Below are 21,691 nucleotides of genomic sequence, written 5' to 3' on the forward strand. Positions count from 1 at the left end.
CGGGACTGGAAACGTCAAGCTGGTTTGTTCTCTTCTTACCCAGTGTTCTTTCCTCTTTTGTGTTTACCCACAGCAAATCGCAGCTCTAAAGAAGGAGAACTTCAACCTTAAGCTGCGCATATATTTCATGGAGGAGCGCATGCAGCAAAAGTGTGATGACTCCACAGAAGACATATTCAAAACGGTGTGTTTGGATTATATGAATCCGTTTTAAAAGATGATTGGTTTCAAAGAAAATACTTTGCTTATTAATGGGTGAGAATTCCATCAAAGCAAATAAACTTTCTGGTGTAAGTGTGGGTTATGCATCGCATTATAAACTATCAACCTATCTTATATTAACCCTTGCCAATCTAATTATACATTTTAATATACAGGTGTCACTTTAAGAACCATGGAAAATGCTCTGTATCTGGATTGTTTCTGCTTATTTTATTTCATTTTCCAGTTATTTAGTATCATGGCCACAACAGATTAGTTTCCATATTTCCAACCGAGTGCTGTTCTTCTCCAGAACATTGAGCTGAAGGTGGAGTTAGAGTCCATGAAGAGGGAAATGTCAGAGAAACAAGAGCTGCTGGTGTCTGCTTCGTGAGTATTTCTTCTTGTCGTTGCAGTCCTAGAAGTATAACGAAGTATAACAAATGACAATGTGTTTATCATCATCATATCATTATTTAACAGCCTAAAGGAATCCATAAAGCACCACTCTTCCATCACTCATACCCCATCAAATTATGTTTGAATGAAAGCATATTCAAATAGGGAAATACCCCCATTTGGCATCAAGTGATGGTCAAATCTTGATTTCAATCAGTGTTGCATCAGAAGTGACAACATTATAGGGGCGTCAGTGTTCCCCCTAGAATATTTTTCAGGCCTGGTGGTACGCACCAAAAGAAATCCAAATGCACGACAGCATATTGGCGCTGCCCGGTTCAGTTAGGTGGCACAGCAGGCGTAATTTATATTTGCATTCAAATGTTTGTTCACCTGGTATATCAAGACCTAACATAAAGTGATCACAATTAGAGGATAACATAAATAAAGTGCATTTATAGCATACATATAAATATTACAAAACATAGCACATCATGAAAGCTGTAGAGCTTTCAATCTTTCTCTACAATTTATTTTTGAATTCCATTCCTTGTTATTTATTAAATTAAAATCTGCTCCCAAGTTCAGGGAGCAGATTTGCAACATGACTTAGATTATTATTTGTGGGGATATTGGCTTTTTTGAGACTACAGTCGTAAAGGATGTTTTCAAAATGTCTGAAATAATTAGTTTGAACTGAAATTAAATCATAGAATAAAATAAAAATAAAAATAATTCAATCTAACATATTACTTTGGGTGACTACTATGTACAACCACATATAACTTTGTGTGGTTGTGTATGACGGTTCAAGGTGGGTTATTTGGTGGCCTGCTGGTCAATTTTGGGGCCCAACTACTTCCACAATTCTTCACCTAGAGACTCCATTCCAATTGTAAATTGTTCATATTTACTTGGACATTGGTCATTCAAATCTAAAATAAAATTATACTTAAAAAATAAATAAATAAAAAATAAAAAATATTAAACTTTTAAAATATTTTATTTTATAATGGGGAGGAATGAGACTTCAATACTTCAGACTCAGCAGCTCGGTCTACAGATTTGCAATATCATTTATACTTAGTTACTATACTAGAGTTGAGATTAAACAGTTTCGTTTTTTTACCCGCTTCGTATAGATTTTCAGATGGTCTCCTTGACCTCCGTTGAGCCCTGCTTAGAGCGTGATGACGTCACCCGCTCTAGCCCAAGGTGGCTGTCTGATACGGGAGAAGCTAAATGTTGATGTTTTTATAAACAATCCTTTTCACATCATGCTATTTCCACAAATTCTATGTCAAATGAGAGCTGAGACTCCAGAGTCCAACGTCTAAGCTGTATCCTTCTTCATATCTGAAAGAATAACGTCAATCACACACTTTTCCTAGTTACCACAAATGTTGTCTTACCTGTGTTGTTATCAAGGCGTGTTTGATCGCATGAAACCACCAAGCACGCGCACACACACACACACACACACACACACACACACACACACACACACACACACACACACACACACACACACACACACACACACACACACACACACACACACACACACACACACACACACACACACACACAGTTCTTCTACACTTACTTGACTGTTGCACTTAATTGATTCCATATTTCTCTCCATATTTCATTTTAGTTGATTATTGGTTTGTGTTATACGTGTTTAAAGGGTTCATGATATTCATACGTTGTATTGTTGATCCATCCTCAGGGGTTTGACTGGGGATTAGACTAGACTAGACTATTTCACTCACTGTCATCATTTTCACCCAATGACCTAACCCCAGCAAAATTGAAACAAACCGCTCTGTCTGGAAGAGCTAATGCTCAATACTGGATGTCAAAACATTTGGTCATCATCAACTTAATTAATGCAACCTGGAGTTCAATCATGGTGTCCCTTTTGTTGTCAAAGCTATGAGCTGGTTTGTGACAAACCTTTGTCATTCCAAGTCAAAGTGGCTGATGTTATCAGGGCTGTGTGTTATCAGGAAAGCTCTGGAGAGTCTGGCTGTTCGAGACACAGGGGACTGCCAGCGTGTTGGAGAACGGGCTCGGAGAGACATGGACGCTCTGCAACAAGCACTCAACAAGAAGATAACTGCCCTGGAGCAGGTGGGTATTTATACATGCATGATGTATGTAGGGCTCTGTAAAAATCACACACCGAAGTTGGCTAAGCTTTTATACAGTGGTGATGTATTCTCTAAGCTAAGCGCAAAGTGTTCGACCAATTGCAACAGGTTGGGTGTGCTGACCAATCACAGTAGACTGGGCTACTCGGGGGGGAGGGTGGCCTTAAAGTGACATGATACGAAACACGTTTTTTTGAAAGATGCTGAAATTGGTTTTGCAGAAATGTGAGAATAATCAGGGGTATTTTTTAACATACAACCGTATTCTAGTAGTACCCCCAAATGCAATTACTAACCCTAAAAATGCATGATATAGGATCTTTAAGAATTATTAGAATAACAAAATAAAAAATATGTATCAATGAACCAAAGGAAACAGTTGTATATCTGATTATCGACTATAACATGCACCCCCATATTGGTTGTGTAGAGCTCAAATAATAGAAATAGAGGCAGAAACAGGTGAACCCTACACAGATGGAGCGAGTGAGCAGTACTCACCCACCTGAATTGTTGAGTTCTTGAGTGGTTAACCTAGTTAACCACTCAAGAAATGAAATTCTGAATTATGAAATAATTATTTCATATGAATTATGAAATAGTTGCTCATTTTACACAGTTTTAAAGTGTATCCTCACACATTATTTGTGCTGTTATGGCAGGATCTGCATGCAGCACAGGAGGAGGTGGAGAAGATGGCTGCCATCGCTGAGAAGGAGAAGCTGAGGAGTATTGACCTGGAGAAGCAGCTAGTGGCCCCGGGTCTGTCTGAGGCCTTCACCCAGGTCCCTGAACCCAACAATGACCTGCAGCAAGCCTTGCAGGAGAAAGATGGGTAGGAACACAGGGGCTGTGAAATTGCCCATTGTTACTGGGAAGATGACTTCCATGTCAGCTCGCCCTAACTGGATGTTCATGCAGCCACTGCAATAAGCTCATCACACTTAATAAAGTCAGATGATTAATTTGATGTAGCGGTGGTGTTATCAGAATGGCCAATCATGGGATGACTGACTTATCCTTTGTTAGGATTGTATATTCCCATATGAGAACTAGTGATCAACCGATATTATCGGCCGATATTTGCATTTTACGTATATTGGCCGAGACTTGTAACATTTCATCATCATTGTAAATTGAGGGAGCAAAAGCAGTATCGGCTTAGCCTGGAGATCCAGAGCCACATCTAGAGAGCTGTAGGGTCTGGCAACGAGTGATGAAAACGGCCCAACTCGAGGGGCAGCCCCAAGCATGCACGCAATAAGCTCTATGCACGCAATACTTCCGCATTGGTCTCAGAATGCTTCTACAAATCCGGTTCCGGTGTTACACCGATTTCTGCAACCCACCACAAAGTGTGACCCAAGGCGGTGCTGTTTTTTTTTTGTTCACGTGCGGAAACACGCACCAGCTTAAAACGGAACATATGTATCGTCATCCGTTTTTCTTGCCTGGTTTTGTGAAACCGCTGCTGTGCAATGTCATCAAAACAATGCATAATGTTGATAGCGCCTACTTTGGTAGGCCTACTCTCATACTATGGAAGCAGTGTGTATTCTCAACCTTAAAGCTTTATTGAGGCTGTACTGTAACCGAGTCAGGCCGATGAGTGGACCCAAAGCCACTGGCGTCCCAGCAGCAGTCCTATTGCTTTTTGCCTTATTAAAATAACACATTTGTTTAAGCAAATGAAACTGCTTTAGGAATGAAAAGAGAGAAATGGTTCGTTGATAAAGAAGTGATTCTGCAGCAGTGGTCTTGGTCGGCTCCGATAAAGACAGGGAAAGATGAATTTCCTTTTCTTTGTTTTTCCGAACGAATATTCAAATATAAATAAAAAGAAAATACTCAGTTTGAAATTATGAATTTGGGTCAGCCCTACATCTTAATAAATGATATTGATTTGTTAACTTCTGATTCCAGCATCATAGAGAAGCTCCGGATTTCTTTGAGGGACAAGGAAGGTTTAATAAATCAGAAGACTAATGTGGACCAGGGAGCAGAGCCACCAGCACACGACCACATCACACAACTGACCATCCTTATAAGAGACAAAGATCATCAGCTACAGGTAAATCTTTTAATTTCAGCATCCATACTATACTGATATTTTCCGATTTTTATTAAATCCTTTAAATTTTTTTCATAAAGCTTTGTGTGAAAAATATGTATTTAATGAACAAAAACATTATTAGGGCAATTTAAGATATTCTCCTGATATATTCTGATTGAAAAACCAAGATCAGATTAAGAGCATCCAAATGAGGAACTGGTACACAAAACCAAAGCAAATCTTTTTCAATCCCATTTACCGTTTGGCAATGTGCATGTTCCCTCCAGGAGCTGAGGGAGCAGTTGGGAGGAGAAAGGGACAAGGCACAGAGGGATTACAAGGTCAGTCCTGTCTAGAGGTTCTCAGGAGTACACACAGCCTGAGGCTCCTTCATAACGTTTAGAGAGCTCTCTTTCTGCTCCGCTACAAATCATGAGCCACGCCATCTAGCTGAGTCCTCCAGCTATGTATCAGGGCTATCATCACCCACCACTGGCGCAGTCTGACCTAACAGGCGGCCGAACCATACTGTATATGCAATATAATGATGTTTTCATGTATGTGTTGTGTTGTATGTTATACGAGCATCGTACAGTATTCACACCGTTTCCCGAAAGTTCGGGACGTTCGTCATGATGTTCATAACGAACGTCATGAAAACACTCGTAGCCAACGAGGGCTCCAGGGGTACTCGTAGGGTGCTAAGCGCATCGTTACTATAGCCTCGGTGGAGTCACCAGCTGGACATTCCGTGGTATTGGATGTGTTTTATTAAAACACATCCAATACCACGGAATGTCCAGCTGGCACAATTTCACAATACCCCAAAAACAGTGGTTACCGCCGATATATTACTCACAGACTGTTAGATTTAAACAGCAAAGACAGAGACATGTTAGAAGTCAACAACAACATAATTTATTGCAGCAATTTAAAATTCCAAAAATACATGCGCAGCCGAAATGTTCTGATCAAACGCCACATCACAAGGCAACCCTATCACAAGGCCTATAATAAGTAAGGAATAATCACCGAGAGGCAGGGCAATAAACAGTTTCCGGCTCGTGGAAGGTTACCGCCCTCGACTTTGTCTCGGGCGGTAAGCCGTCCACTAGCTGGGCATATCAAACTGTTTATTGCCCTGCCTTGAGGTGATTATCCCGTTTATTCTACTTCTTGCTTGCCAACATAATAAAACAATTCAAATACTTTAATAATTCTGCTTTTTCTTATTCGTATTGCATGCTTATTAAATGTATACTCTGTTTGAGTTCATCTCCCTCAAAAAGTAGTCCCCTTTAGAACTACCGTGAATAACGTTAGCAAATTTTTCGTAGGTGGAATCCGGAAGAATCATGAATATTAGGGTTACGGTTATGGTTAGGGTGAGGGTTACGGTTATGGTTAGGGTTAGGAGTCAGCGTGTGAGTTTGCCTGTCCAATCCTAGCGCTTGAGGCGGAATTTTTTCCGGATTCCGCCTACGAAAAACACAATCGCGAACGGGGAACATGGGTATGCTCCCCATTAGCTCAGCTGTAACTTATTAGTTTCTATAGCAAACACACAAGGCTGCATCTGATCACTAGTTTAATATCGTAGTTGCTACATTGTATCTCGCTTGCGAAACTATGTATCGACTGACCCTCCGATAGATTTCCGACACATTTTAGAAACTTTTTTAAACAAGGTTTATTTTTACAATGGACCTCATGTTTTAAATTTCTGTGATAGAAAAAAAAATACAACCGGCGTATTGATCTACTATTTGATGACGCTGTGCCTAGCCAGCGGGCAACCTGCCGGGTTAATGCCCCCCTCCCAGCCAATCAGAATCAAGCATTCTTAAACGAAGTAGAATAAAATCAAATGATTCCATTGCTCTTGTGTGGGAGGTCGCTTTCGAGCTGCACTTGCTGTCTCCCTCTGATTTTAATTCAACCATCGTGGTTAAAATGTCCTCATATTGATCAATGACAGAAGACATACTGTACTGGAATCATGCTGAGACCAGTGGGTGTCGGAGAATTTCTTTCTTTTTTTTTTGCGAGTTTTTTGTTGCGATTGTTTGCCATAAAGCACTGTATGCGCTTCGGTGAGTCTGTGATGAAGTTCACTATTTATTGGACCGTGTCTAGACAGTTACGAACATCGCTGACCTTAGTGGAGTGCACAATCGCGAAGTTGAGAGCATGGTTTCTGCAGTGAACGTAGATTGCTTCGGGAAACTGCTGCGATGCGTGCCTTTCCCACTTACATTGCCCGCACCATCATACCCCTGCCCAACAATATCTAGGATCTAGACCAGCAACCAGCATAGCCGTGTCAATGCCTCTGCGTTTGAATGATAATGAATGAATGGAACATTGCATTTTTTATGTTTATACCAAAGATTCTAGACTAGAGAGTGCGTGCCAATGAAATAAATGAAACCTTATGCGGAATCAGAGAAAGCATGTTTCAGAAATCAGTACATTTGGATAAATGCTATAGTTGTCAGTGCTATTTTTTATTTTTGTAATATGGAATTATTTCAGGGGGGAAAATGCTGTGAAAAAATGTATGCACGGTGTGTTCAGGATTAGGACTGATATAGAATATGTCGGCCTAGACCTAATCAATTGTGTTTCATCAACAACATTCCTGCGTCTCCCCCTCCTACAGAGCCCATTTCAGCACTGTGTCAGTGGACAGTTACAAGCCTATGAACGTCGTTAGAGCAGTGCACGTGCCTTCATGTTAAGAGGAGTTTCGGGAAACGCTCAAATTTTTTTTTAAGAAGGTTCGATAGACTTCCTGAGAATGATCGTACGAGCGTGGATCCATCTTTATTGGGAAACTTGGCCCAGATCTGAAGTTTCGATCTGTGTTAACAAGCCACTTCGTTAGTGAGGCACGCTGTTGGCTGGGCATTCACAAATACTAACTGTATGATTCAATATCCCCAAAAATGCAGACTTACCATATGTGTCTAACCCTGTCAGCACGCAATAATAATTCTGTGTGAAGATAGTGGCTGCATTAGGGCTGCTTGATTATGGAGAAAATCATAATCATTTATTTTGGTCAATATTGAAATCTCGATTATTCAAACGATTATTTTTCAGTTTGAAAACATGATGCATTTATTCAGAATTTCTCTCCAAAAAACACTTTGTAACTGAGAACTTTGAAATTCCCCCTTAAGAAAATACACAAAATGGTCAAATAGAAAACAATTTCCTGATATGTATCCAGCTGTTCTGCAATGTCTATAAAGAAGGAGAAAAAATAATTGTTTCAACACGATTATATTAGTTTGGTGATCGTTTGACGCTGCATTATAGGCAGTGTGGCTATTCAGATTTAATTCTGAATCCAGAGCAACATTTGAGTTAGTTTAAGGGCAAGTGTAGGAGGGTGTTTTTTTTTTTAACAGATCTGAGCACAGCGTAAGCATTCTGTGTTGCCGCTCCACAGCACATGCTCAGGGACTTGGATTGGACTCATTCATTGGATTCATTTACTGCCTCAACCCACCAGTTTCAATGGAGTCGCTCAGTGGGGAAAAATGGTTCCATGTGTCTGGTTCCACGTCCATTCATACAACCCTGTGATTATCACTTATATTCATAAGTAAGCGCTTATGTGGCATTCCAATTCAGACGAGGCCTACAGTGCAGCCACTCAGAGTTCTTACTGCACCTCAATCTCTCAGTCTGCCAGAATGCAGAGTGTGAACACACAATCCAAACTTGGATCTTTTCCTTTGTGTGCACTATTGGGGAAATGCATTGCCAGGGCAGTTTGAACGCGCTTCCCTGGGTTGAGCGGTGTGACCGTTTGGGATATAATGGATGTCAATTGATGGCAATCTGCCCAATTTTAGAACGTGTTGACACCGCAAGAGGAGGGGAGTTGAACAAAAATCTCGACAGACGCTTTCAACAACTAACCTGGGTTTGTTGTTAACCAGCCAAGTCCTTTAGCTGTAGTATGTAAAATGAAACCAACCAAACCCCATGTTGAGGCCCTGAGTGTCGGCCACAGTCCTGGCAGCCAAAAGCTACACTTCAGTACACTTCAAACAGCTCTTAATAATGCATATTCAGGACCATTTTCGCAGCATTTCCTGAGCTTTGGCCAAGAAACTTTGCAGATGAGCCAAGAGCTGTTATCTGAACACCGTTTCTCTTCTAAGTCCGGCATCTGGGCTGAGGTCACGGTGTTGAGACAGGATTACTAAACTGAACTACTATTCATGGCCTCTTTGTCTATCAAAACAGAATGCTTTCAGTTGTTCAAACTCTCAGACTGACAGTGTCAATGCAACAAATTGTTGAAATGTGTGAAAGTAAAAAAAGTTTTATGTAAACTATGGATATGGTTATATAAGAGGTCTTTTTGCAAAAGGACTGGGAAGGCATAAACAATCGACAACTTATCCAAGGCATCCGGGAAAAGGATCTAAAGGATGGTTGACGGCAATATCTATAACATACCTGATCAGATTGAGCTATAACTTTGAGAATAGCACAATAGATGCACCTGCATAACACTGAAGCAAAATAGATGTCCTGCTCATGGCGTCCATAGGAAGGTGGGTCTGTGGGGATGGCATCCATCCCTGCAGTAGACGTAGGGGATTGTATCTGATTGAATGAGTCATGGAGGCGGGAGCAGGGATTATGGAGGGCTTAGGGCTTACAGCACTTCGCATTACCAGGGACCGTCACTCTCTGTCCGCTCCCCCGGTAATGCAGGGAGCATAACGGTAGACATTCCTCAGCTGGCAGGCTGACAATGAGCAACATCCGACTGCTTGTGGTCAAGAGGGGTGTGAGGGCTCTGGATCGACTTCAGGCTGCCTTTTCAAGAGTTGAGGCACCATGAAGGACCCGTGTCGTGTGTGTGGAGTTCGCTTGGTGGGAAGCCAATGCCGGTGGATCTTTAGTGCGACAGGACAGAGGCAGCTCCAGGTCATTCTGTCCCATGTGCTGGGCTTGGGAGTGACTCGAGGAGATGGTCATGGAGAGTTCCTGTGTGGGAAGTGCGTGTTCCAGCTGGAGAAGGTGATTCACTGCGACATCGCCATCAACCGGCTCCAGGAGGAACATGGTGCTCAGGTGCAGAAGCTCCAGGCAGAGAAGGAACATGTAATCCAGTGCCTTAACCACATCTACAGTAAGAACAATTCATCCCATGCTAAGGGTGATGGGGATGGTTCCAGGTCCAAGACTCCTGTTAAGTCCTCTGGGTGCTGCAGTCCCATTGAAGACGATGAGGTGGTGGGTCAGCTCGCCTCCGAGTCTCGGCCCCACAGAGCAGAGGTGGGCCAGGTGAAGAATCAGATGAGAAGGTGCGTGAGTCTGGATAGGCTCGGAGGCAAAGCAGCCACGCCAGCCCGCTCAGGCTTCAGAAGGCCCCCGCTCAGGCCCGGATCCGGGTCGATGCTGGAATGTTCTTCTGGTGGTCTCAAAGCTGCACGCCACCGATCCCAGAGCATGTATCTGGACCTGGTCAGCCTTAAGGGCTCCCTGCCTAGCCCTGGATTCAAAGGTCGCTCCACGTCCCTGCAGTCCCTCAATCAAGACTTTGCCTCCAAAACCTTTACAGACCCTCAGCTGAAGCGACGCCTCAGAGAGCCCATGCCCAGAAGAAACCTTAGCGATGGGTCCAAAGCAAAGGATCATGCTAGAACCCGTAGCCCCACCGTTCAGGCCCTGATCTCTGACCTCGTCCAGTTGTTGCATTGCATCTCCAGACGGCCGACCCTCGCCCCGTCCGACAGCCGCATCCCTGTGCTGCAGAAGACACATAGCAGTCATACACCTCCAAACCTCCTCAGGACCAAACGAAGAAGCAGGGAGGCACAGTGGAAGTCTCTGCATGACCTCACAGAGGAATTTAATGATGAATACACTCCTGTGACTGAAAAGGTATTCCTTGGCTCTCTGCAGTTGGACAGCCGACATTTGCCATTAGTGGGTTGTTGTAGCTGATAGGGATGTCATGTCTCTGTTCTTATTGTCTGATGCTTATCAAATGTTGTTTTTTGTATTGAACTTAGGGATTTGCAAAGAGAGAGCATGATGTCAGCCAGTTGGAGTCCACCAATAAGCTGCTGAATAATGAGCTTACTCAGATCAAAAGCAGCAATGAGCACTTGGCAAAAACACTGGCAGAGACCCAGAATCAAAACAAGGTACTACAATATTATTATTTTTTTCTACTTTTTTGTTAATTGTACTGGATTACATTTTCTCATGTATAACACTATTTCATTTTTTCTTTATAGACACTTTCTGTAAAGTTGGATGAGAAGGAGAATGATCTTTGCTCTGAGAGGAAAAACTCTCTGAAACGAGATAAAACCATCCAAGGTCTCTCTCAAGTCCTCAAAGAAAAAGAAAAGGAGGTAGATTAGTCACTGTCCAATACTTTAGATAATCTGATGTAACATCATCCACCATACAACAAGGAACAACAAGGAATAATATTGTGTTGAAACGTCTTACCTTGCGTTGCACAGATCTTGGAGTTGTGTCATGAGATTGAGGACCGGGATGAGGCTTTGGCCAAGGCACGAGAGACTGCACACAAAGCACAACTTCAAAAATACCAGGTAACTCACCAACATACTCTCTTTGGCCTGATGTTACAATGATGCGGTCCCTGGAGTTACGTATCTTTAATCTTTATTTTTAATTTATATTACAAACCTTTTCATGTGTGTGTGTGTGTATATAGTCTATTTGGGAGTTAATGCATAAAATAAAGCTTGACTTGTCTTGACTTTCCTCCTCAGGGTGCAGAGGAGCACCAGAGTCTGCTAATGGAGAAGCAGGCAGAGCTTGCTCACCTTCAAGGAGAGCACCACACCAAGGTGCTGGAAGCCCAGAAACTGCAGCGGGCCCTGGCCAGAAGGGAGCAGGAGCTGGCAGACATGCAACAGGCCAAGGAGCAACTGGAGTTTGAGCTGGAGGACTTCCAACAGCAGAAGAAGAAAGGAGATAAAGCTCTGATTGTAGGCAGATACAAACCATTTGATCGTATAAGTATATCTCACATTTTTATACTACAAATCGACCAACTTTAACAATTTTCCTGCAGGACTTGCAGAACCAGCTGAAGAAGCTGAGTGGGGAGATCGGGGACAGAGAGAGCGCTCTGGAGCAACAGTACCAGGCTCTTCTAGATGAGACCACCAGGAAGCTGCAGGTTAATGAGGTCTCCATTCAGCGCCTCACCTCCACTCTGGCAGACAAGGAGCAGCAGCTGCAGGTGACAAAACCCCTCACTAAGCTGGAACCTTTAGTATGAATGCTAATATAATTGGTGGATAGCTAAATTGAAATGATGAGTGATGATGGGTGGGTGGATAGATGGATATTTAATTCTGTGTGTTTTTCAGGAGTATATGAACATGGTGAGAGATTTTGAGCAGAGCAGAAGCCCCGGAGGAAGTGACGTCATGCTTTCCAAGCTTCGAGACCGACTCAAAGAGAAGGAGAAGGCTCTTGAGGTATGGGTGTGTTTTAGATCTAGTAGTTGTAATTAGCTGTGTTCACTCTAGTTTCATTTTGCCTCTCTTTTATTTGTCACCTTGCAGAAGGCATTGGACGAGAAGTTTGCAGCCATTGAAGAGAAAGACAATGAAATAAACCAACTGCAGTTGGCTTTAAGAGAAAAAGATAGAGACCTTGAGAGACTTAACAACTTGCTGACTCACAACAATGAAACCATTAATGTGAGTACCTTTTTATATCTTAAAAAAAAATATTTGTCCCCAAAAGATTCAGGCTTTCAAGTGCATATAGACATTAAAGTTGTGATCTCCCTGCTCTGCAGAGTTTTGACAGTGTGATCAAGGAGAAGGATGTGGAGCTGCAGCACCTCGCCAACACACTGAAGAACCTGCAGAGAACCAAGCAGGACCTGGAGGACAACCTGAACAGAGCTCTGAGGGAGAAGGACTCCATCATCAGCCAGCTGCAGCTCTCGCTGCAGGGAAAGACCAACGACATGGAGGTTTGATCGGTTACCTCTACATACCCAATATTTCTTGACTACACAAGTAATTCTTGCTTTGCGGAGTAGTTTCCAAACCTTTCTTTTTTTGCCTTCAGGAAATGGCTCAAGCAATGCTCAGCCAGTCCCAAAGTCAGGCCCGCGACCTGGCCGAGAAAATGGGCCAGAGGTTAAAGGTGACGGAGGCCATGTTGGCAGAGGCCACTAAGGCCAGGGAGAACCTGGTGGCGGACAACGAGTCCGCCGTGGAAGGCTTGTTGGCCACCATCGGCAGCAAGGACAAACTGTTGAAGGTGGGCAGCACCACCAACTCATTCCATTCTTCTTCATTCAGTTTCCTCTTCTGGTCTTTCATTGGCATTTAATTTAGTCATTTAGCAGACCCTCTTATCCAAAGTGAGGCTGAGAATGATCAAAGGATTCTATTCAACTTTTAGTAGCTACAAAAAGGTTATAGTGCTGCTCAACCTAGTTAAAAGAAACAATTACTGGACAGAGAGCGGAGTAGCCAAATGATTAGCATAATGAAAGGTCTTTTTTTGTGTCTCTTGTCTGACTAACTCCCCCACCCCTCTACTCCATGTGTCACCAGGAGTCCTCTGAGCACTACAACCGCATGCTGTCTGAGTACACACGGGAGATTCAGGAACTGAAGAGACAGCTGGTGGACGGGCAGAAGCAGCTCAACGCCGCTGAGAAGCACAGCTCGGCCGCCACCCAGGACGGCCACCTGGAGATCGCTGAGCTCAAGCTGCTGTTGGTAGAGAAGGACAGCCTGATCAAAGTGAGCTGTTGGAAGTCAAGTGTACTACTGGATATGAATATATCTGCATTTATATTAGGCTTTTACTATGAGCTTAGTCAGTCGTGGAATTCTAAATACACATTGTCTTTGGCTCTCATGTTAACCATGGAAACACTCAGTTCACTTGGTCATGCAGCACCTTTTGTAGTTATTCCAAATGTTAAAAGATGGTGTAATTGTCATTTTGCAGCAGCTGATGGAGCGCAGTCAGAACACAGATGGGTCGGATCATGTGTTGGAACTCAAACACACTGTACAAATCCTGAAAGAGAGGCTGATCGAAAGAGAAGGTAAGACGTCAAAGACTCACAAAGACTCCTGTTTTGTCTCTGGAGGAGTATTTTTATTTACGTCACACATCCTTTTTGGTCTGTTCTAAATCCACATTTTGTTGTGGTCCTGCAGCTGAGCTATCCAAGATGAATGGTGGAGATCATGTAGAGAACATCAATGTCACCAGGAAAACCATGGTCATCCTGAAGAAGGAGCTGGCACAGGAAACTGAGGCACTGAACAAGGCCTTGAAGAGGGAGAACGGACTGAAGGTCAGTGAATCATGATGGCCATAAAAGGTGCTTTATGTTAGAGTTTAGAAGCTACTAGTTGAGTGTGATTTGTTAGAAAGGGTATAGCCATCTGTTTACTATTAGTGAAATGTGCTGTGAGAATAGTTTTAGAGTGGACTGCACCTGCTTCTGGTTGAGCCAATTTATCTATTAGACCGCTTGTACCGATCAGGGCTTCTCTTCCGTGATTGGTTCAAGGAATTCATCTTGCCTGTCAAACACAAGAGCGGGAAATGCAAAATTTCTCAATTGTGGAGAAAGATGGGGAGAGAGAGAGCATAGGTGGAGGAAATTAGTTTTGGTTGTTTGGTTTCACAATAGTAGCTCTGTTTCTGCTCTCTCGCCCGCTCTCTTTCAACTCTTGAATCTTACCTGCAGCACCTTTTTAAGCTCCACATAGATCATACTGTCTTGCAGAGATGTAATAATTCCAAACATAAATTTCTTCTAGATTTCACTGGCAGATCTCCAGTCGACGTTGGCTGAGCTGGAGGCCCTCGTTCAGGGCCACCAAGCAAACGTAGAGTCCCTCACCAGCACTTTGGAGACCAAGGATCAGATCATCGCCGTAAGTCAACCCCCATTCAAGGAGTCTAACTCCTGTCAGACGCATACCAGCTTTGGATTAGGAGCTCTGTTCCCTCTCTCCACATAGGTGATCTCCTCCCTTGCTTTAGCTGTCTTTGTGAAGACTTGTTTCTTACTCTCTGGGCAGGAGCTCCACCAGCGTCTGGATCAGCGTGGGGACAGACAGACTGGCCAGGATCATGCCTCTGCTACCGACACCCGTGTGGAGAGGTCGACGTCTAGCCTGCCCCAGAGGGAGAGGACCATCATTGGAGGAGACAGCCAGCAAAAGGTAATGGAACAATGCATACATTACGGCGACTAAGATGACAAGGGATTTTGCACCGCCTGTGGAATGGGGCCGAGTGCTTAGCTCAGTACTTTTGCAATCCACGCTGCAAAGTCATCCATTGATCTGTCAAAGCGAAACTTGCTTATCTTGTTAAGAGAGATGCCCTCTATGTGCATGGCAAGTTTCCAGTTCCTGGCACCTTCTGAAGCCAGCTTGTGATTGATGGATGTTTGCGCCGTATCACATTTACATTTAGACTGCCATTTTTATTAACTGCCATTTTTTTATGCACTTGAAAATCTGTTCTCAATTTGAACCCGACGCTGCCATAGAGAATCCACAGATCCTCCGTGGATGCCTCATTAGATGCATCACTGATGGCTGCTAGGGGACACCATTATTTAACATGGAGGAGAGGCATTAACATGTGACCTTGTCTGGTTGGGGGTCTCCTCCAGGAGTTGCCCAGCCTGTCCTCTGGACACGACGAGCACGCGGTCCTGACCAGGGCACTGAAGACGGAGCAGCAGCTGTTCTCCAGCCTCATCCGAACCGTCAAGGAGCCGGACAGGTGTCTAACCTAGAAATAAATTATAAATTTACAATGAGTATAGTTTCTCTCAATGATTTTTAAAATGTCTATATTGTGTGTGTGTGTGTGTGTGTGTGTTGCAGCTCTCAGCGCCTGCATGCACTGCAGCTGGAGCTGGCGGCGGTGCAGCTCCTGAGGCAGCAGCTGGAGGAGGGCATCAGGACCAACGAGGGGCTGAGGGACGAGCTGGAGGGAGAGCTGCTCCAGGCTCAGCTCAGAGAAGGTGCGCTTCATCCACTCTGACCGTGACACACGCGGCTGTTTGTTAAGTGGAAGTAAATGAGTGATTTCAGAGGTTAACTGGTAAGATGTAGATAACTTCTAACGGTATTCATCAGCTACTCACCTTGCTAGAAGAGTACCTCTAAATCCCCCTCCAACATGTCTGCAACAGTCTCTTGTTTCCTGTTCACATGCTCTTCTCTTTTGTTCTCATCCTTGCTGTATACTAGAGCATGCACATCGGCTCCTTCTCCTCGTCTCTTCTCTTTTGTTCTCATCCTTGCTGTATACTAGAGCATGCACATCGGCTCCTTCTCCTTTGTTTGTTGTCTTGTGTGTGTTCAGCTCTTCATCTGCATGTACTGTGTCCATACGGTCTGCCCCGGGGCTGGGATGCACTTCACTTTCACCCTCATTGTGAAAAAGTTAATAAAAAATACACCTGTCTGTCTCTCTGTCTCTCTATGTTTAACATGCTGTCCTGCTTGTTTCAAACCTGTTTTGTTACGTCACCTTACTAACATGTGTTTATCTGTTAACCACCCCATCTGACACATAAATTACATTTAAACACATCATCATTGTATTATTCAAACGTGTTCCTTGCATCCAAGCATCATCTATCCTCCATTGTATAAATTGAAAGTCACGTATACTTTAGGGCGGCATTAGCTCAGGAGGTAGAGCGGGTTGGCTGGTAAGCGCAAGGTTAGTGATTGGATCCCCGGCTCCTCCTAGCTGAGTGTCGTGGTGTCCCTGAGCAAGACGCCTCACCCTAATTGCTCCTGACGAGCTGGCTGTCGCCCTGCGTGGTCGACTCTGCCATCGATGTGTGAATGGGTGAATGTCAGTCAACACTGTAAAGTGCTTTGGATAAAAGCGCTATATAAATGAGGACCATTTACCATTTACTTTACACTAAGTCAAGATTTAAATTGACTATTAAATATATTGAGGGTTTTTTATGGCCTAAAAATGTTTCTACTGTACACTCATGCAATATCGAAGTAAAATACGCTATAGGAATATTGTTCCAAAACATACTACATCTAGCCAACATGTGGAGGATGCAGCCACATGAGGCTCACATCACTCACATTAATGCACTACGAGGTCTCTAGGCTCCATGTGGTGTATCTGCATACACAAGACGACAGTCAGCCAGTGACGCTATCCCCTTGATGATGATTAGATGTGCCACTGGGTGCGCACTGAGCCACAGCAAATCAGTTCAGCCGTAAGCCTGCACCTGGCTTCCTGTCCATGGGAATACGGGAAGTGCACGCCTCCCCCCCAACCCCGGGCTTAAGTAAACCCAGTGTTCATGTAGGTCATCTGTACTGAGGGGGCAGGAGAGGGCTGTGTGGTACAGCTTTAATTGAGAGGGCAACTCATTCCCGTTCTCCTACAAAACAAAGCATCATCATTTGTTTTGTTAAGGTTATATTCATCCATCACTGGGATGGATTCACATCATCCCCATCATCCCTCTTTACCGAGTAATAACTATCACCTTGTGTACATGGTCATAATCCTTATGCCTTAAGCATTTTATTTAATGCAGTCATAAAATACAAAATATATATAAATTGTAAGATGATATCGTTTATTCTATTATATATAGGAATGAGAAATATATGTATATTTTTTACCAAAATTATATTTTCTCTGTGGGGGCCTTCAGCATTCAGTGTGTGTGTGTGTGTGTGTGTGTGTGTGTGTGTGTGTGTGTGTGTGTGTGTGTGTGTGTGTGTGTGTGTGTGTGTGTGTGTGTGTGTGTGTGTGTGTGTGTGTGTGTGTGTGTGTGTGTGCAGGTTCATCATTCTCTGGATGTGATTGTGTGTCCAGGTTTTGGCACCTCTGGTCTCTGTGTGTGTGTGCAGGTCTCAGCATAGTGCGTGTGTCTGTGCAGGTGTTGATCCTCAGGAGCTGGAGAGAATGAGGCACCAGCTGGAGGACGCCCAGCGCTGGAACGCCTCCCTGCAGGCCCGCCTCGGCGCCATCCAGAACCGGGCTGGAGGAGTGGGCGGAGCCAATGAAACTGGTAATCTGACCCCATGGCTTCATTTCCCTCAAATCTTTGATTATTCATTCATTTTGAAAAACTAATCTTTTCTCTTTGGTTTATTCAAGATATATATATTTTTAATTAATTTATTAATTTATTAATTTTACATTTATTTGACAGGGACAATGCACAATATATAATTGGGCCAGATTTGAGCCACAAGGCTAATTTACATCTGTTGTCCCTGGACAGGAGGTGATGTTATAAATCAAATTAAAAGACAACATGTAATGAGTTGGGACAATGACCCAAACACACATGACACAATGAGTTGGGACACAAACTCCCTAACCTGTGTATATATTGTTTTCCCTGTATGGATTCTTTTGGTATAAATTACATCTTAAAGATCCAGTGTGTAGAATTAAGTTGGCCAATAGCAGTGAGGTTGCAGATTGCAACCAACTGAAAGCTTTAGACTGCGAATAAATCAGTTCAACCAGTCACACTGGGGTATCTTTGTCATAGTCACTGTGGACATGTACATGTGGTAAGACATGGCAGAGCTAACTGCATCCATAGTGGTAAACTACAATCATAGACCTATAATCATCACTATCTGTTGTAGGTTTTGATCATCCATAGTGGTAAACTACAATCATAGACATAGGTCTATCCTATCTGTAATATGTTTTGATGATTCATCTTGATGCAGAAGGTGCCAATATGTTGTTTTTGATAACATGATGTTGTGCATCGATACCAACTTTATATGCAGAATGAGAGCCTTCTTTTAGTTAGAAACTCATACTGGGAAACTCCCTTGAAAGCTTTTGTTTCAAATTCATGCATGTATTATGCACACCCTTATCATGATGTCCCTCGTCCGCAGAATGCCATTCACTGCACTATCTGACCGTCTGTGCAGCTGTGGCTGTCCGTGTCTGAGGGTTCAGCTTCTAGGACACTTGTATATAACGGCCCGGAGCGTTTAGAAGACGCCTGTGCAATGGTTGATGTCAACGTCTGAGAGGGTTAAGATTCTAGGAGTGTGTGTGTGTGTGTGTGTGTGTGTGTGTGTGTGTGTGTGTGTGTGTGTGTGTGTGTGTGTGTGTGTGTGTGTGTGTGTGTGTGTGTGTGTGTGTGTGTAGAAGCTTGGTTGTGTGAAGAAGACGGGACTAGGAATTTAATCACAATGGGTCATAGGAATAATACACCCCTAATAATAATACAACTCCTTACTACAACTCTCCAGAGCCGCTTGTCCCTTCTGGGCTACTGTAGAACCATGGCGGCCTCCGTGGAAGAGGACCCCATGTACATATAAATAGGCTCAAAGAAAAGGCGACGAAAAGATAACAATTCTTATTTTTTCTTATTTGTATACACAAATTAAAACATACTTGTGTTGTCTTCCATTTCTGCCAAGTCCGTTCTGTTAGATGCCACTCAATTCTACACACTGGACCTTTTTAGGCATATTTTTATTCTTTGTATTTGTATTTTGTTCCTGATCTTAATGTTCATATTCCAAACGATGAAACTGATTACTCTGGATGGCATGATGATGTGGTTGGTTGTTAACACTCGTGTCTTGTAGGGGACAGCTTAACCTTCCTCGGGGACCAGACCTCCTACATGAGCATCTGTGTGGGCGACAGACTGGAGGAGAGCCTGTCTCAGCTCTCTCCACAGGAGCTCCAACAGAAGGTTGGTTAGTAGGACTGCAGTAGAAATACTGCTGTATGATCTAGTGAGGGCAGTGGGGAATGTCTGAGGCTGCTTCAATTAATGGCCATTTTGATAAGAGAGTATTTTAGTGCAGATAGATTGTATTATATTGTTTATATAACAATATAAATTATAAAGTGTAAATTATAAGTGGCTAAGTACCAGTACTTAGCCACTACCCTATAAATGCTAATGTATTGATACACTGAGAGTGGGTACTCTTTGTGCCATAGGTGGTGGACCTGCAGCAGTGTGTGAGTGGCCTGCAGAGTGCCAACATAGACCTGCAGCAGAAGGCCTTGCTGCTGGAGAGGACAGAAGACAAGGAGAACCTCAGCCATGCCAACACTAGCCCAAGGACACAGGTGAGAATCCCCCATCTTGGATCCAGAAGTACCACAGCACTATGGGCCGAGTAACCCACTCTCCCTGTCTTCATATATTCTTCTGAACATAAACTCACTGTGAGTGGCAAGGAGGAGGTTTCAGAAGACGATTTTAACTCATTATATTTATTGTCATTCTATGACACATGTTCAATTTTAAATATTTACAGACACTATGTCTGAGGATGTTAGCGTCCAGACGTCTAGCTTATCTTTTCACCATCTAGTTATCAGTTATCAGCTTCTGGGTCCGAGGTGAATGGTCAGCCATGTCACGTTGTGGCTCCGCTGGGTTGGCTGGGGGAAGCAGACCTTTCCGTGTTACACACCTCTACCAGCCCGTCCCCAGCAACATGATGGAGAAAGACATTTGAACCCAAAGAAACTTTAGATTTTAACTCGTCTGACCTCAGATAATAGATGTTTATCTAAATCTCTGATTTGTGAGACTACCCTGCACATAACAAACCCTGCCTAATATAACGTTAAGTCTACCCTTCTGTGATGAAAGAATGAAAAAAAAATATATGTATATGTACACATCATCTCTCGCTCTCTCTCTCTAACCAGTGCATTCTTTTGTCTGTAGAAAAACAGCCCAGAAATGTCCTTCTTCCTCTTCCTCGACATGTCTCCTAACTCCTGTCCTGCCTGTATCTTCTGATCACTTCGTCCCATTGAAAATCTCTCTCTCCCATACCACATGTAGACATCCCCATTCTGCCGCTGGCTGGCCACTGTGTTTTCTTTGTGCATTCCGTTCTCCTTTGTTGGGTTTTCTTTTTTTACAAAGTCATTTGTGTCACGACCCACCTCCCATCCCATGACTCTAGCTGCTAGTGGCGGGCCGGGCCGGCCAGCGACGGGGGGGAGACGGGACCCTGCGTCCCGGTCCGGATCAACGGAGCCTAACGGAGGTCCTGCCACCACAGGTATGGGGGAAGGGATGGCCCCTCTGGAGGAGTCGATTCATTCAAAGACCCTTATATGTCCTTCATGTAAGGGGGTTTGGTTTTGCATACATATTTCACTTTTAGACGGCGTCCAAAAGCCATTGTGACCATGACAACAGAAGCTTGTTCAGCACGGGAGAGCATCAGATCAGGTCCAGCGACGACACATTGGATCAGCAGGAAGACGTGGAGGAGATGCTCCAGGGAACCACTTCACAACTCAGGTGGTGCTACGCTCTGAATCGGATTTACCCACCGCTCAATATTGAATTTAAGATGAAAAATTTAGCATAATCGCAGCAATGACATTGAGATGGTATTTTCCTTGTTCCTGATTGGTTTAAAATGTGATGTCGCAGGCATGTGACTTCACTCTTCAACATTGCAATGCATTTCAACTATTGTTGGGTGTCCATTTGTGCTTGAATGTACTGTTTAGTGACCCGCAATACCTGACATTAGTGTCCCTTGGGGCCCCAGGGATGAGCTCCTGCGTCTCGGGTTGGAGAACAGAGAGCTGCGCTGTCTCCTCAGTGAGAAGGAGTCTGAACACAAGGCCAGAACAGGTGAACCAGCAGGCCTCCATCAGACCGTACTGAGACTCAGAGACGAGGCCAAGGAGCAGCTGGAGAGGAAAGCTGTGGAGGAGTCTGATTGGGAGAGGAGAAACGGGACCCTGGAGGGTGGACCGACCACTGAGCTGTTACACCGCCAGACTGCCAGGCAGCGCCTCTCACACAAGGTAGGACTTG

General features: G+C 43.8%; 2 protein-coding genes across 3 annotated transcripts in view; both read left to right on the forward strand.

The window, feature by feature from the left end:
• The window catches only part of LOC311363219 (myomegalin-like), a 46,099-nt gene that overhangs the window by 4,049 nt on the left and 20,359 nt on the right, over nt 1-21,691 (forward strand). For both annotated transcript variants that reach the window (XM_084483187.1, XM_084483188.1), the window contains exons 4-31: nt 74-184; nt 515-591; nt 2,613-2,736; nt 3,419-3,591; nt 4,680-4,827; nt 5,097-5,150; nt 10,857-10,991; nt 11,085-11,204; nt 11,319-11,411; nt 11,595-11,813; nt 11,900-12,070; nt 12,201-12,311; nt 12,399-12,536; nt 12,638-12,817; nt 12,916-13,110; nt 13,410-13,601; nt 13,813-13,912; nt 14,028-14,167; nt 14,640-14,756; nt 14,904-15,047; nt 15,506-15,618; nt 15,723-15,862; nt 17,774-17,905; nt 19,470-19,579; nt 19,834-19,965; nt 20,820-20,918; nt 21,024-21,163; nt 21,420-21,681. In XM_084483187.1, the coding sequence (XP_084339313.1) occupies nt 74-184; nt 515-591; nt 2,613-2,736; nt 3,419-3,591; nt 4,680-4,827; nt 5,097-5,150; nt 10,857-10,991; nt 11,085-11,204; nt 11,319-11,411; nt 11,595-11,813; nt 11,900-12,070; nt 12,201-12,311; nt 12,399-12,536; nt 12,638-12,817; nt 12,916-13,110; nt 13,410-13,601; nt 13,813-13,912; nt 14,028-14,167; nt 14,640-14,756; nt 14,904-15,047; nt 15,506-15,618; nt 15,723-15,862; nt 17,774-17,905; nt 19,470-19,579; nt 19,834-19,965; nt 20,820-20,918; nt 21,024-21,163; nt 21,420-21,681 (3,870 nt within the window). The remainder of the gene's footprint in view (nt 1-73; nt 185-514; nt 592-2,612; nt 2,737-3,418; nt 3,592-4,679; nt 4,828-5,096; nt 5,151-10,856; nt 10,992-11,084; nt 11,205-11,318; nt 11,412-11,594; nt 11,814-11,899; nt 12,071-12,200; nt 12,312-12,398; nt 12,537-12,637; nt 12,818-12,915; nt 13,111-13,409; nt 13,602-13,812; nt 13,913-14,027; nt 14,168-14,639; nt 14,757-14,903; nt 15,048-15,505; nt 15,619-15,722; nt 15,863-17,773; nt 17,906-19,469; nt 19,580-19,833; nt 19,966-20,819; nt 20,919-21,023; nt 21,164-21,419; nt 21,682-21,691) is intronic.
• On the forward strand, nt 9,676-10,788 carry LOC311363222 (uncharacterized protein; the record flags this gene model as incomplete). Its single annotated transcript, XM_084483196.1, has 1 exon — nt 9,676-10,788. One exon carries the CDS (start codon nt 9,676-9,678, stop codon nt 10,786-10,788), a length of 1,113 nt encoding a protein of 370 aa, XP_084339322.1.

This window comes from Micromesistius poutassou, assembly GCF_964030765.1.
Source record: "Micromesistius poutassou genome assembly, chromosome: 18".
In the NCBI taxonomy this organism is placed as follows: Eukaryota; Metazoa; Chordata; class Actinopteri; order Gadiformes; family Gadidae; genus Micromesistius; species Micromesistius poutassou.